Source organism: Triplophysa dalaica, chromosome 9 (genome assembly GCF_015846415.1).
Source record: "Triplophysa dalaica isolate WHDGS20190420 chromosome 9, ASM1584641v1, whole genome shotgun sequence".
In the NCBI taxonomy this organism is placed as follows: domain Eukaryota; kingdom Metazoa; phylum Chordata; class Actinopteri; order Cypriniformes; family Nemacheilidae; genus Triplophysa; species Triplophysa dalaica.
In genome coordinates, this window is record NC_079550.1 from 22,678,645 (window position 1) to 22,693,383 (window position 14,739).

Here is a 14,739-nt window from a genome sequence, read left to right on the forward strand (position 1 = left end):
AAATATACCGCAGTTTTGAATTTTTTGGAAAACGTACTTTTCGAACTCATCACAGACTATTTGTCCATTTTAAACTAAATTTTGTTTACAGCATCGTGAGACAGACAGACAGACAGACAGATTTTTTTGGGGGGGTACCGGGATAGGTATTGGGATAAGAAATTAGAAAAGATGTAGAAGACTGTACTAATGGGTCAGATGTTGACGGAAGAGATGCGTTTAAGCTAATTCTAAAAGACAGCTACAGAATTTGTGGATCTTGTGGCAAGAGGGACATTGTTCCAGAGTCGGGGTACACATCAGGAAAAAGTGTGTGTGAGTGATTTTTTCCCTTTAAGGGGGCGTCAACAAACTCGATACGAAACTTGGTAAATGTCTTCAAGGTTTGGACATTAGGTGACGTATCAAGTTTCACAGCATCACCTGCTGGTCATAAGATACAAAAAGTGCTATTTTTGCTCATAACTTGTAAAATCTTTTATCTAAAATTACGAGAGTGGTCTCGTATGATTCCTTGAGTCATGGCGAGTCTAACCATATGAAATGTTCCTCAGTCGGCCTTTGGGGAACAACTCATTTCAAATTTTGTAATAAAAAGCAGTATTTTAGAAATGCAAAGGCGTATTGTTTAGGGCTGCAACAACTAATCAATAAAATCAATAAAGTCAATAATAATTAATAATGACAATAGTTTTCAACGAATTTCATAACGGATTAGTTGGTCTGTGATGTCACTTGCGTCAAGCGTGTCTTCTTCCTTTTTAAAATGTAAATTTTACGACTCTCTGTGCGGCAAGAGTTACACAGTTTTAAAACCAGAATTGTCTCTCCGTGTACACATCATGAAGGGCTTGTGGTTTATGCATATGCTTTGCAAACTAAGAAATCAGTCATGTCAAGTGTCGCCTACTTTGCCGTGACCAATGAGGTGTGATAAGAAGCATGAATCTTTCGTTGCCCCACTTATCTTGTGAGAAGCTACATGGGAATCTATACGGTGTCTGTGCTGTGTGGTTTGAAGTACCTTTCTGCCTGTTACCACAAAAATAACTAATATTTTTGCTTATATAGTAGGACTCTAATACTGGAATGCAGAAAGACAGTAGTATTACTTAACGCTGCTGAAAAGGTACATTCAATCTTGCAGAAAACCGATTTTAGTGTACATCAATTGTATAAATTAATTAAAATAGTTAAAAAAATTGTTTCAAAAAAGACCTTTAAGCAAACTTAATGTGTTGATTTAGCACTGGCCCAATGTTTTACTCAAATACTAATAGATTGATTATTTGGTCAAAACGTTGCCTCATCCAGTATGTTATTGTATTGTTGTTGTTATTACTATGAACAAAATGTGTACTTTATGCACTGGGCTGTGTCAAAGAAGACTTAATTTTGTCTGTCTTTTAAGTGCCATTGCATATCTATGCAGAATTAAGTTGTCACACAAGCAGTGTTAGCTGGGTTAAAATATTGTGATATTACTTTAAATGTTTGTCTCTGTGTTTGATTGTACAGCATCAGGACCAATGAATGAACCCTTTCCATGAAACAACATAAATAAATATATAATGAAATATCAAATTAATAATGTGTCATAAAGCATCTGGTGTTCAGCAGAGTCAGAAAGAAGAGTGAAGACAGAGTCCTGACTCTCAAAAGCATGTAGCTGCATGGATGTACAATATTAAAAAAAAGGATCAACAAAATAAAGTGAACAGGATAGTCATGTGATGTAACTGCTAGCTGCAAAATAATAAATGTAAATGATGACAGAATATTCATTTTTGGGTGAACTATCAATTGTAAGAGAATACAAAACTAACGGTTGCCTACTTGATGTAAGATGACAGACATGTAAGTGTTATACAGTAAACTCACTTTGCACTTTTAAATCATGATTGCCAAGTGTACTTATTTGTACACGTTTTCAGTTACTGTATTTTACCAAATAAAAAAGGCAACATCATTGATTCCCAACCCTGGTTTGAGGAGACATGCAGAAGAAACAGAACAGACAGGAGGGAGTGAAAGAAACCCATATAGAACAGTACATTTAAAGTCCCCTTGAACCGGAAAATGTGATCGTTTTTACCTCCATATTCTGACACACTTCCGATTGAAAAGGAAGAGAAAATCAATGGGTGTGGCTTGTGTTTTTCACAACGAATTGAGTGGATGTGTTAAAACAGCTGTTACACTTTTTGTGTTCGAGCTCCTGCGGCGCATGCGCAGACCGATCGGTGAGATTAGCCGCTTGCAGTAGAGGTGTCATGGTTCCACCTCTCCTTGTCAGGTATTTCTTAGTTTAGAGGTGGAATCATACAGAATCCTCTGTTTCTTGTGGGGAGAGATGGTTTTGACACTTATGGCCTTCCATACTCTTCCCGAGTCGCGTCATCGTTTCCTACCCTCCTGTTCCCTAGTTTGTGTTGATTAGCTTTCCTTGAGTGTAATCCCTTGCACCTGTTCCCTCTTGTCTTCTCTCCTTTAAGACATCCTCATGTTTCATTGTCCTGGGCGCGTTCATTGTCTATCATACCCTGTAAGCTGTTTGTGATACCTTGCCTGTTGAATCTATGCTGTGCCAAGTTGTTGTTCCTGTTTCCACCTTGTCGTAGTAAGTGTTAGTTTAGTGTTGTTTCAAGTGTTTGTTTTCTTAGTCTAGTTGTAGTCAGTGTCCTTGTTGTTGTTTAAGTTTATACATTATTCCTATCCTGTTTTCCCCTCGTGGGTTTTGTTTTGTGTTTTCATAGTCTTTGTGTATATTTAATAAATCTGTTAAATCACCCCCTGTCGTCCTATCTGCCTGCAATTGGGTTCTCCACTGAGTTTCATGACAAGAGTGAGGAGGTGAAAACGGAGCAGTCAAGTCGGACACCTGCTGCTTGCCGTAATGACGTTCGCACCGTGTTTCACTTTCAAAGTGCGAGTGAAGTGGGTTAGAATAGTGGATTTGTCCAATAAACAAACGTTTAAATTAAAAAGTAGCAAAATAACTCTTCATTTTGCAAATTTTGTGTGCTGCTTAACACTGTGCCTAACAATCAGGGTTAACTAGAATATATTATTAAATTACCAACGGAGTCTGTATTCATTTAGTCTTTATTTTATTAAACAACACAAAATAACAGTTTTATTATATTTGTATGAACAGAGTTTTAGCTGTTTTAAAAACATACATTAACAAGTATTAGTTGAACTGAGGGAGTTATAATAAACCCGAAACGCAAGTGATCGTTTTCTAGGAAATCATGAAAAGCCATGTTGTCATCACAGCCTGAGATGTGCGCAGGCTGAGCAAGCCGGCTGTTCTCGAAACGCTCTCCCGGTACTTGAAACCCACAAGTGAACGTCACACGTGGCGTCGGTTCAAGTCGGACAACATTTCTAACCGGCATGCACTGCTTCAAGTCAGATTTTGATCGATCTGTGCAGCGCCGTGTCAAGTCGAACACACCTATATTTTAAGCAGCAGACTGAAAGTCGAAGGGGAGGAGTTAACGGATGCTCCGCCCAAGCTGTCTAGTTCACGTCATCGTTACTCCAGTCTTCGGTTTACATGATCCTTCAGAAATCATTATAATGTGCTGGTTTCATGCTCAGTATTTATAATGGCTCATATTGTCAATATTAAAAACATTTTTGCCGCTTCATATCTCTGTGCAAATCAGCATATTTGAATGATTTCTGAAGAATCATGAGGCAGTGAAGACTGAAATAAAGATGCTGAAAATTCAGCTTTGATAATTGATCAAATATTTACATAGATAACAGCCGTTTCAATTGTAATAATAATGAACCTTTCTGCTGTGTTACGGCCTCAGTTAACATAAGAAACTTTCCTACAAATAACATTCAAACCTCAATTGGCATCTTGTATCAAACACAAATCTCAAACTACAACTGAGATAAATGAATGTGGGCTCGTCTGACGGTGAAAATCACGTTTATCAGGATAACAATCACAAAATACAAAAAGTTTGAATTGTGATCGTTTAGCAACCTCTAACAGAAAACAGTATATAGGCTACACCCGCAGGCCCGCGCCACAGAGGAGAGCGTTTTCTCCACAGCCGCCCTCAACAGACAGAGAAACAAACTTTCCCCCGATCATTTTGATATGATGTATTTTACTCAGCAAAGCACATATTTTTCTATTAAGAGACTCAGCTTGATGTGGATTATTATAACCTTAATATCTGCACAGTTAGCGGACTGTATCTGAATGATTTGTTTTATTTCCTTTTGAGTTTCGTTGTAATTGAGAATCCATCAATGTGCACTAAACAGCCTTATCAATTGGATTTTATTTTCGTTTGACAATTAGTATTAAGCTTAAAATGTCTTTGCATATAGGCTATCCTTTTATCATCCTTTTATCCATATCAATTGTTGTTCTGAGTTTAGCAATAATAAAAACAGGCCTATATGTTTGCATTTAAAAAAAGCATATATATATGTAACCAAAAGCTTTCGGCTGATCTCCGGAAGCAAGGCTACTGGCAGACTACGCCACTCCAATTTGACAGGAAGGAGAACCTGAATAACTTAAGCACACAGGTTGTTCAATTCAATGAACCTAGAGTCACAGAACACTAACTTGAATCAATTAAATCTTCACAATTTATTATAAATAGAAAAAGGTCTAACATTTAAGATGCAATAGACACGACTGTAGTTCAATAGAGGTTACATCATCAATCAACATGTACAAGGGACCAAAAGTAAAATAAATACATCCAATAACCACAATACAGAAGAACTAATGTAAACACGACAAAAACCAAGCAAACTTAAATGCAATCAAAGGAAAAAAAAGCAACCAAATGAGGAACTCAACCACCCAAGCAAAGAAAACTTCTGTACGTGGAAAAAGAAATGTAAAGAAAATAATACTTTGGATAGTCCCCGCAATGTGACTATACGTTGGTCAGTATTGTTCTATCTCACAGGACTGATAAAGAAAATAAAGAAACTAACTAAACAAAAATAGTAAAAATAAAGTGGGAAAGAAAACAGTGGCTCGGATACGACAATCTATCCAGAGTCTCTTGAGAATCTAATTGAATGAACTGTTAGAGCCAGTCACTTCATAGAGAGGAGAAACGTTGTAACAGCCACAAGACGAGCTACCTCGTGAAGGGGGACAGACAATGTGTTGCTGGGATATGAAAGCCAACGCCCTCTCTTAATATATAATTAATACCACTGGACTTGTAGAGGCCAAGCCTTTAATAAAAGAGATGACCGTCGCACACGGCATCTCCTAGAGACCCCAAATCTCCTCAACGTACGAAGACTCCTATCACAACACATTACATTGCCACCCTTACACTTATGTACGCCTGTATTGCATTAAAAAACATGTTTTATAAAATGACTTGAAAAGTATGCAAATCCCACACTTACGTTCTCAAACAGAAGTCACCTACAGTTCTTCCAATCGCCAATCCAGGGGAGAACAACTGCCGCGTGCGCTTGCAGAAACGAGAACAAACGATAGCCTGTCTACTACCGCGAGACTAAATACCCCGGATCATTTACTTCCCCCGCCCACTTAGAGGAACCGTACGCTGTTCACTACTTCCCGTCACATATATAACATATAAACTATATAACAGTAACGCAACGATAGTTTTTTCGTCAGCATTTCTCTTATTGATTCTGTATGCAGCATGTACAGTCTATTGTTAAAAAAACGTGTTCGTATGAGAAATCTTTTTCATGAATAAAATCAAACTCGCAACAGTCACTATACAGTGACCAGATTTAAAAGCCTCTCCTTTAAAATTATAATGTATTATACTCAGGTGAAGTATGTCAAGTCCAGCCTAAAGTATTTCAAATACTCACAATTTGGTCGGAAGACTTTGTGGTAGGTTCCTACTACATCAATTGTTATTGGTAAAAAGTAACGAGTGATTTCTTAATGAATACAATGAGATATAGCTATGAAACGTGATAAGGTTCATCGTGACTGTATTGTAAGAAGAGATGTAAAGTTTTACGCCTGCGCCCCCTAGTGGACAAGAGATATATTGAAATGTTTGAAACAGCTGACAACATATGAAAAATTCTGCAGTGATTTTATTCACTTTCAGAAATTCGATATCAAATTTGTAATTTTCCACCATGCTTAACGCCTGCAAATCGAATTTTACTCAAAACATACTTTTTAGAACTTGTCTTTAGACTTTAGAAGTTTGTCCGATTGACATGAAATTTGGTACATGGCAAGTAGACACACTCCTTAAAAAAGTTACTAAAAGATTTTTGATTGACCAAATGGTTCTTGTCTTATGCGAGCATGCAGAAGGGTCGTGAGGCTGTTTTTCATCACACTTTTGTGCATTGAAAAAATCTTGCTATGTATCACTGTCAAATCTTGTCTGGCTCACGTACGATGAGCATTTTTTGGTGTGCTAAGTTCCGTTCCTTTCCCTGCAATTTTCAGAATCATTTGCCTTTGCGCCAATGGGCTTGCCCCCCAAATGCTGCTTGTAGCTTAACAATAAAGTGACAGATGACACATATAATACAGGTTAAAAGTTAAACAGAGGAAGATTAAAGTGAGTTTATTATTAGTGATATGTGTAGTGATGAGACATTACAATCTAGTGTGCTGTTAGGTTTAATGATGTTAATGTTACACCTCAGTGTTTGACATATGATGGAGTGAAGACGTCCTTTATTAAACGTCTTGGTTACGTATGTAACCTCAGTTCCCTGATGGAGGGAACGAGACGTTGTGTCGAGAACGACAGATGGGGTTCGCCCTTGAGAACCAATCAACTCTGACTACTATAGAAAAGGCCAATGAAATTTGGCGAATGCAATTTGCATGCCGGGCTCCGCCCCCGGAAATCCGGTATAAAAGGAGGCCGGCGTGCAGCATTCACTTACCTTTGTTCTGAAGAGCCTGAGACCTCTCAAACTGCAGCAGAATACGATACGTGTTCGTGGCATAAGGGACACAACGTCTCGTTCCCTCCATCAGGGAACTGAGGTTACATACGTAACCAAGACGTTCCCTTTCTGTCGGTCTCTCGACGTTGTGTCGAGAACGACAGATGGGGTTGCCTATGGAAAACGCCACAACGCTGTATCGCGTCACAATCTCTAGCGAAGCGACGGTAACAAGCCTGGGCGTGTCATCTCGAAGCTTTCGTGAGACTGTAACCTTCCAGTGTGGTGGTCGGGGGGTTCCAGAGCTTTCTTGGAGAAAGATGGGTACAGCCCTGACCGGTAACTTTCACGGACGGGGCCTTAGCTCTCTATAGGCGAGAGGCCGTCCAGATCAGTTTACACCGGGTAAGCGCGACTCTTAATCAGAGAAGCGCTACAGAGGCCACCTCCTACCCGTGGGGAGGAATATGGTGGATATAGGTATGGTCTCGTCCTTGGAGGAGAACGCATGGAACGTGCGGACTGAGTAGTTAACCGCGAGGTGGAGGCCCACCTGGGGAAGCTCATGGGTTACCAGGAGTGGGAACCATTCTCATGAGGATACATCAGACGGAACAGCCCACGGAGGGGGTGTTACAGACGTCCGGTAGCACTAGGTCCGGTTAGAGCTATCTGTGATAGCTCACATGGTATCCCGGCCTAAGGGGGAAGGCTGCTCTGCCCAGCCAGCCCCCAGGGGGTGCTTGTTTGGTGATGGATGGAATGCCTATTCTTAACCAGTGTCTGGGTAAGAAGGGAGGCTGGTGAGGTACCAGTTTCTTAGCGATGTGTTCGGGTAAGAAGAAAAGGTAAATAGCACACTGACCCAACCTGTTAGAGGGTGGAAAGGTGCTTTCGCAGGCATACGCCCCCCCGGATGCCAGTCCTACATGTCGCCACGCAGGACGTGGGCTGACACCGGGTTTACGCGAAGGTTGTTAACCCTTGCGAAGGTGTTTGGGCATAGCCCAACCCGCAGCTCTACAGATGTCTGCTAGAGAGGCGCTTCTGCCAGTGTCCAGGAGGTGGCTAAACTCCGTGTGGAGTGAGCCCTCACTGCCAATGGGCATGGGAGATTCTGAGATCGGAATGCCGTCGTAACGGCGTCCACGACCCAGTGCGCCAGCCTCTGTTTGGAGACAGCCTTCCCCTTCTGCTGTCCTCCAACAGACACGGAGCTGGTCAGAGCTTCAGAGCTCTGCGTGCGGTCCAGTACGTACTGGACACAACACTAATCGGGTTGGGTCTTCCTCCCCTATGGGGAGCGCCTGCAAGTTCACCACTTGGCCCCGGAGGGAGTAGTGGGAACTTCTTGGGCACGCATCCGGGCCTGGGTCTCAAGATAACGTGAGAGTTTCCAGGGCCGAGTTTAAGGCAATCCAGGGACACGGAGGATGCTCGGTGGTCCCCTACCCTCTTGAAGGAAGTGAGCGCCGTCAGGAGGGCCGTCTTACTCTATGAGGAAGATCGGAACCTCCGAGGGGCTCTTTGGGGGGCCCTGAGGCTCCCCAGGACCACTTAGGGTCCCAAGAGGGTATGGAGCGGAGATGAGGCGGATTCCGCCCTCTCGCTGCTTAGGAACCTGGTGACCAGGTCGTGTTGCCCTAGAAACTTTCCACCGACTGAGTCGTGATGAGTGGCAATAGCGACTACATACACTTTCAGTTTGGAAGGGAGATGTTAGTCTCCAGTCTCGTGAGGAGGGGAACACAATCCTGATCAAGCACCTCAGTGGGTCTTTCTCGTTGAGAAAGACACCAGGACGAGAAGAGGCACCGTCTAGAGGCGTGTAACCGCCTAGTAGATGGGGCCCTAGCCTGGGTGATGGTCTCAGCCGTATAGGGGGAGTAGCCATCTTAGGATCTTCTCGTCCCGTCTAGAGACCAGACATGGGTGTTCCAGAGGTCTGATCTGGGATGCCAGAACGTGTCCTTCCCCTGAGAGAGCAGGTCCTCTGTCAGGGGAATGGTTCAGGGGGAGTCGCTGTCCAGAGCATCGGCTCTGAGGCCAAGTGCGGTTAGACCGGTGTGGTGTAACCAATAACACTTGGTGCTCCTGCTCCCTGACCTTGCACAGAGCCTGTACAAGAAGGCTCCTGGGGGGGGAAGGTGTGCTTCCGCCCATCCCGCGGCCAGCTGTGCGCAAGGATATCCGTGCCGAGGGCAGGGACTATCAAGCGGGCAAATGGTGGTGTTACGGGAGGTGAACAGGTTTTACCTGGGCCTACCCGAACAGCCTCCAAATGAGCTGGACTGCACGGGGGTGGAGTCGCCACTCTCCACGAGGCATAAACTGGCGAGAAAGCACGTCGGCTGTCTAGTTCAGTTTGCCCGGGGTGTGTGGCCTGCAGGGAACGAGTCACCTGTTGACTCCACCGGAGGAGGCGTCGAGCAAGTTGTGTTTAGCTGCTGTGTGCGAACGCCACCCTGACGATCTGTATTCGCTACAGCTATAGTGCTGTCCTCGGAACAGCACGTGTATGTCTCGCACGAGAGGCCGTAGCCTGCTCAGTGCAAGTAGCATAGCCCACAACTCTTGGCAATTGATATGCCAGCGCAGGCGGGGGTTCGTCCAACACCCCACCTGCGTGCCCGTTGCACACTACACCGCACCCCTGCAGGGAGACTTCAGTCGTCACCACGACCTGCCTCATAACCTGCTCAGAGGGACCTGAGTCCGTCGAAAAAGTCATAAAGACTAGGGGTTATGGTGCGTCGGCAGCAGGGCGGCATCACCATGCGCCTGCTGCCGGTGTGCCACGCTCTCCTCGGAACTCGACTCTGAAACCAGTGTTGGAGCGGTGTCATGTGCATCAACTCGAGGGGTATTAGCCCGCGAGGACGCCATGTGTCCCAGGAGCCTCTGAATTGTTTCAGGGGGACCGCTGTCTGCCTAAAATGTTCATTTCAGACAGTTCAACACTGGTTGGGCACAACTGCGGACAGGTGTGCCGACATGGTGACAGAGTTGAGTTCCATACCGAGAAAGAGGATGCTCTGCACTGGGGAGAGCTTGCCCCTCTCTTGGTTGACCTGGAGTCCCAATCGACCTAGGTGCCGGAGCACCAGGTCCCTTTGTGTACATAACAGATCTCGCGAGTGTGCCAAGATAGGCCAGTCGCTGAGATAGTTTAGTACCCGCTCGCCTTCCTCCTCTCAGGGAGAAAGGGCGGTCAGGGACAGACCGAAAGGGAGGACTCTGTACTGATATGCCCGCCTCTCGCACGCGAACCGTGGGAACGGCCGGTGTCGAGGAGGATCGAGACATGAAAGTAAGCGTCCTTCAGGTCGATTGCCACGAACCAATCCTGACACCTCATAGATGTCAGGACGCGCCTCTGTGTGAGCACCCTGAATGGCAGCTTGTGAAGGTGCTCTGTTCAGGGTACGCAGCCTTTGGGGGCAACCCGCCGTCTTTCTTGGGAACGATGAAGTGCGGGTGGTGACCCACTGAACATCTTGGTTTTGAGGGACGAACTCGATGCCTGTTTTGCCAGAAGGGTGGTGACCTCTACCCGAAGTACGGAGGCGTCCCTGCCTCTGACAGAGGGAGAGATGATGCCCCGAAACTTGGGTGAGTCTCTGGCGAACTGGATCGAGTAACCAAGACGGACCGCCCTCATTAGCCAGCGAGACAGTGTGGGCAGCTCTCGAGCTCCCAGGGACTGTGACAGGGTGACCAAGGGGACGGTCTGCTTCATCATTCCCACGGGGGGTGGTTCGTCGGCTGGCGGAGCTAACCATGTCGCGGGGAGTCCCCGGAGGGAAGGTTTTTGCTCCGCCTGCTTACCTGCCTGGCGGGACAACGGCACGCACTGTCGGTTTGAGAGTGGTGACGGCTGTCGTATGTGTACGACCTCACGCCTCGCCAGGGTGTGAGGTCGGTTCGCCGAGCACAGTCAAGTGGAGTGTGCGATCGGCTGCAAGTAAACCCGGGGAGAACAGAAAACTCAGTGAGTAAGTGGGCGCCAAGCCCTAACAAGGGCCCGGCTTTGGTGACGAGGCAGGAGTCGTCCCGTACCGACCGATCAGAGCCGTGGCTGTGAAGGTTCGGGCCCGATGTTGTTCTCCCTGGGGTCTTCCCGTCAGTGTCCCTTCTCGCGAGGAGGTTGCTGACGGGGTGGAGGTTTCCCCCTCGACCTCTGCTTCCGGGGTGCCGCCTGTGGGGGCACAGGAACCGGAGCCGATGTCGAAAGGGTCCTGGGTTGCAGGGAAGCAGACGTCACGTGAGATCTCGGAGGCCTGTAGGCGGCCGAGTCGCGGCGTGAAAAAAATGTGGTTAATTGCCACTGTCTGCTTCGCCGTCAAAAAACTGCTGAGCGCAGTCCTCGACGGTGTTACCAACAACCCACCCTGCGAGATGAGTGCATCAAGAAAGCGGACTTCCTTGCTGTCACTCTTCTGCACAAGGTATAGCCGGGGGTGTCTCTCCTGGACCACTACCGTGGACATCGTCCGACCCAGGGCCCGTGCCGCCGCCTTAGTCGCCCGTAGAGCGCTGTCAGCGGTGGCACGGAGATCCTGCATTATACCCGGGTCGGCCTTACCCTCGTGGAGCCCTCTCAACGCCCTGGCCTGGCGGACCTGCAGGATGGCCAAGGCATAGAGAGAGGAGGCAGCCTGGCCCGCAACATCGCAAGCTTTCGACACCAGTGATGCCGAAGTCTTACGTGCTTTGGACGGTAGGAGTGGTCGATCCCCCCCCAGGTGGTAGCCGTCCGCGGCACAGGTGCACCGCAGGCGGACGTTCCACCCGGGGGATCTCGACGCAGTCCTTGGCTGCCTCACCATCGAGGGAAGTAAGGGAGCCGGAGCTGGTTTCACTGGAACGGTCCGTGAGTGGAGCGTTCCAAGTTTTACACAGCTCCTCATGCACCTCCGGGAAAAACATGGCACCCGGGGTGGGCGCGGTTTGCACCGCGCACCGACCTCGGGAACCACGTATCCCCGGGTTAGCACGGATGACATCACTTCTGCTTCCTCCTGAACTCGACCGCTGGGGGTGGAGTTTGGATTCGGCAGAGTCGGATGCCAGTCTCCCTCCGATGCTGCGAGCGACATCTCATCTACGTCACACATCGTTTCCGAGTGTGTGCGTGAGGATCCGGACGGTATGCCACCGCCGGTTGGGGAACGTTCAGAAGAGCGAATCGGGGTGCGATCGGCCCGTGAGCACTTGGCTGGCGGGTTTACGTTCGCAGAGTTCCCCGTATCACTAACGCTGCTAACGTGGGTGGTCATCGGGGCCGTAGCCACAGATGTCACAGCCCGGGTAGCAGACGAAATGGTGGCTGGTTCCCGTAGGAAGACAGCCACCCGTGACCGCAACTTCTGAATGACAATCTGCCCGCAGTGCAGGCAGATGTGTCAACGAACGCTGCTTCAGTGTGCTGGACGCCCAGACACCTAATGCAGCGATCGTGTCCATCCCCCTCCTCGATGAGGGTGCCGCACCCAAGAGAACAGCGGGACATGCCGCGCTGGAGAATGCTCAGTCAGTCCTGAAAAGGACTTTTAGAAAAAATCTCTAACACCTCCGGAACCGCCGAGACGCCCAGGGGAAGGTCGCTGCAGGAAGGGACGATCCGCTGTAACACGTCGTAGCACCAGCGTGTAGTTGTAGAGGATTGAATCCTGAGTTGTACTCATGAGCGATGGCTCTGAAGAACAAAAGGTAAGTGAATGCTGCACGCCGGCCTCCTTTTATACCGGATTTCCGGGGGCGGAGCCCGGCATGCAAATTGCATTCGCCAAATTTCATTGGCCTTTTCTATAGTAGTCAGAGTTGATTGGTTCTCAAGGGCGAACCCCATCTGTCGTTCTCGACACAACGTCGAGAGACCGACAGAAAGGGAACCATCACATATACATCACTTCAGATGTCTGTCTGTCTGTTATAGAGATGATAGTTTTTTTTGAAGTGTTTGTAAAGTTATCTTAATCTGACAGTAATGATGTTCATTGTGTGACCGTCTGTGTGTTTCTCTTTTAGCATTTTAGGATGGTTGAAAAATGACTTTATATAGGTGTCTGTGTAATCTCAGTAACATCTGATGGTGAAGAAGACAACACTAGTGACATTACAGACACACAATCAACACAGACTGAAGACACAATCAGAGCTGATCTTTGCTACGCAGACTACACAGGTTGTGTAGAGCCTCTGACCACCAGGGAGCTCACCTGGGGTACCAAATCAAAAACACTATGATGTAAACAAGATGCTATCTTTATAACTTGAGGATTCAACTTTACAGGAATCATTTGGAAATTAAATAACATTTAAGAAAACTAAAAAAAAAAGTTTTTTTGACAGCTGTGACAATTGTTTTTTATGTCTTGTTGTTTACATTTTAGTTTGTCTAAACTATGACAAAGGTTTGCTTAGAGTCCCCAGACATTAAGGATCGGCACAGGACACAATAACACCTCACACTGATGACACTGTTTGAAAACAATCATTCACACATTCAGTTTCATAATCCTGTGATAGTCTTGATGAAGTGACTGAAAAACTTCTTCAACAAAAGAAAATGATGTTACACAATATTGTCAGGACAGTAAACACACACAAATATTGTGTAAACTCCAGTAGATTTAAATCAAATAGAGCAAATCTAGTGTGTGTGTTCAGAGATGTACAGTAAAGATCATTATGTGTGTGGCTCACTTTATCAACCAATAAAACAAATGAATTTAAGTGTCACAACATCTGAAGAAGGATCAGAAATAGAAAGAGATTGAAACTTTGAGTCTGAATCCTGAAAACATTGAAGTAATGACTTCATATTAACATTATTATTGTTTTATTTCACTTTTACAAGAAGGTCATTTATGTAACTAACATCTATGAGCTACACATTTACTTCCAAAAGTAAGATCATCTCTGAACATGTTCTTAAATATGTGCTCTCAGGTAATTCAAACAATAATAATTCATATTAAATGCATGATATTTGATCATATTTCTTTTTTGAGTTGGTCATTGTGTGAATGTGGTGTTTTAAAAATATTAATTGTAATACAGTAAAACATTTTCTCAAACACGTCTCATGACTCATTCTGTTTGAGACATGTTTTTGTTTCATTTTAATGTCATTGTTATCCATCAGAACTGCAGTGACACATCTGATGAGCAGAAAGTGTGTCACACACAAATGTTTTGATGTGTTTCACTGCTGTATATTTTGTTAGAGTGCATCACAAACATTCCACAAAGTTTTCACACCCCTTACAGATTCTGTCAGATTTTTTACAATAAACAAATTCAATTAAAACTGCAGAATAGATATATAATGTGTTATATTATATAATGTATATAATTAGTAATGTATGTTATCAATGTGTTAGTTTCTCAGTATTATTATTCAGATGCTGTTTAATTATATTGTTTAATGGCAACACAACAACGTTTTTATTAAGGCATTCGTTAACATTAGTAAAAACATGAACTAACAATGAAAAGTAAAGTTTTTCAGTTACTGTCAATAAATCAATTCATGTAGTTAATGGTGCAATAACTAATGTTAACATTGAAAATGTTTGATCATAAAAATGTGTTAGAAAATGAACATGAACCAATATGAATAAATGCTTTAGAAGTTTTGCTAGTTCATATTAGCTAGTGCATTAACAGACTGTTAACAAATGTAAAGTATTACCTGTTTAACATCAAATTCTCGCTGAAATCATCAGCTGAAACTGGAATATTTGGTTTCAAGTAGTTGAAGTGAAAAGTGAAAATAAATTTCAGAATCCTCTTGCAAGTAGGGAATAAAAAGTATTTTAATAT

At 45.0% G+C, this 14,739-nt stretch overlaps 1 protein-coding gene across 1 annotated transcript in view; it reads left to right on the plus strand.

Annotated features, from left to right (window-relative positions):
- Positions 1 to 14,162, plus strand: part of LOC130428454 (ribonuclease inhibitor-like) — a 36,060-nt gene extending 21,898 nt beyond the window's left edge. Inside the window, exon 9 of the mRNA XM_056756513.1 lies at positions 12,940 to 14,162. Coding sequence (XP_056612491.1) covers positions 12,940 to 12,973 — 34 coding nt within the window. The 3' untranslated portion in view covers positions 12,974 to 14,162. The remainder of the gene's footprint in view (positions 1 to 12,939) is intronic.
- The last annotated feature ends 577 nt before the right edge of the window (positions 14,163 to 14,739 follow it).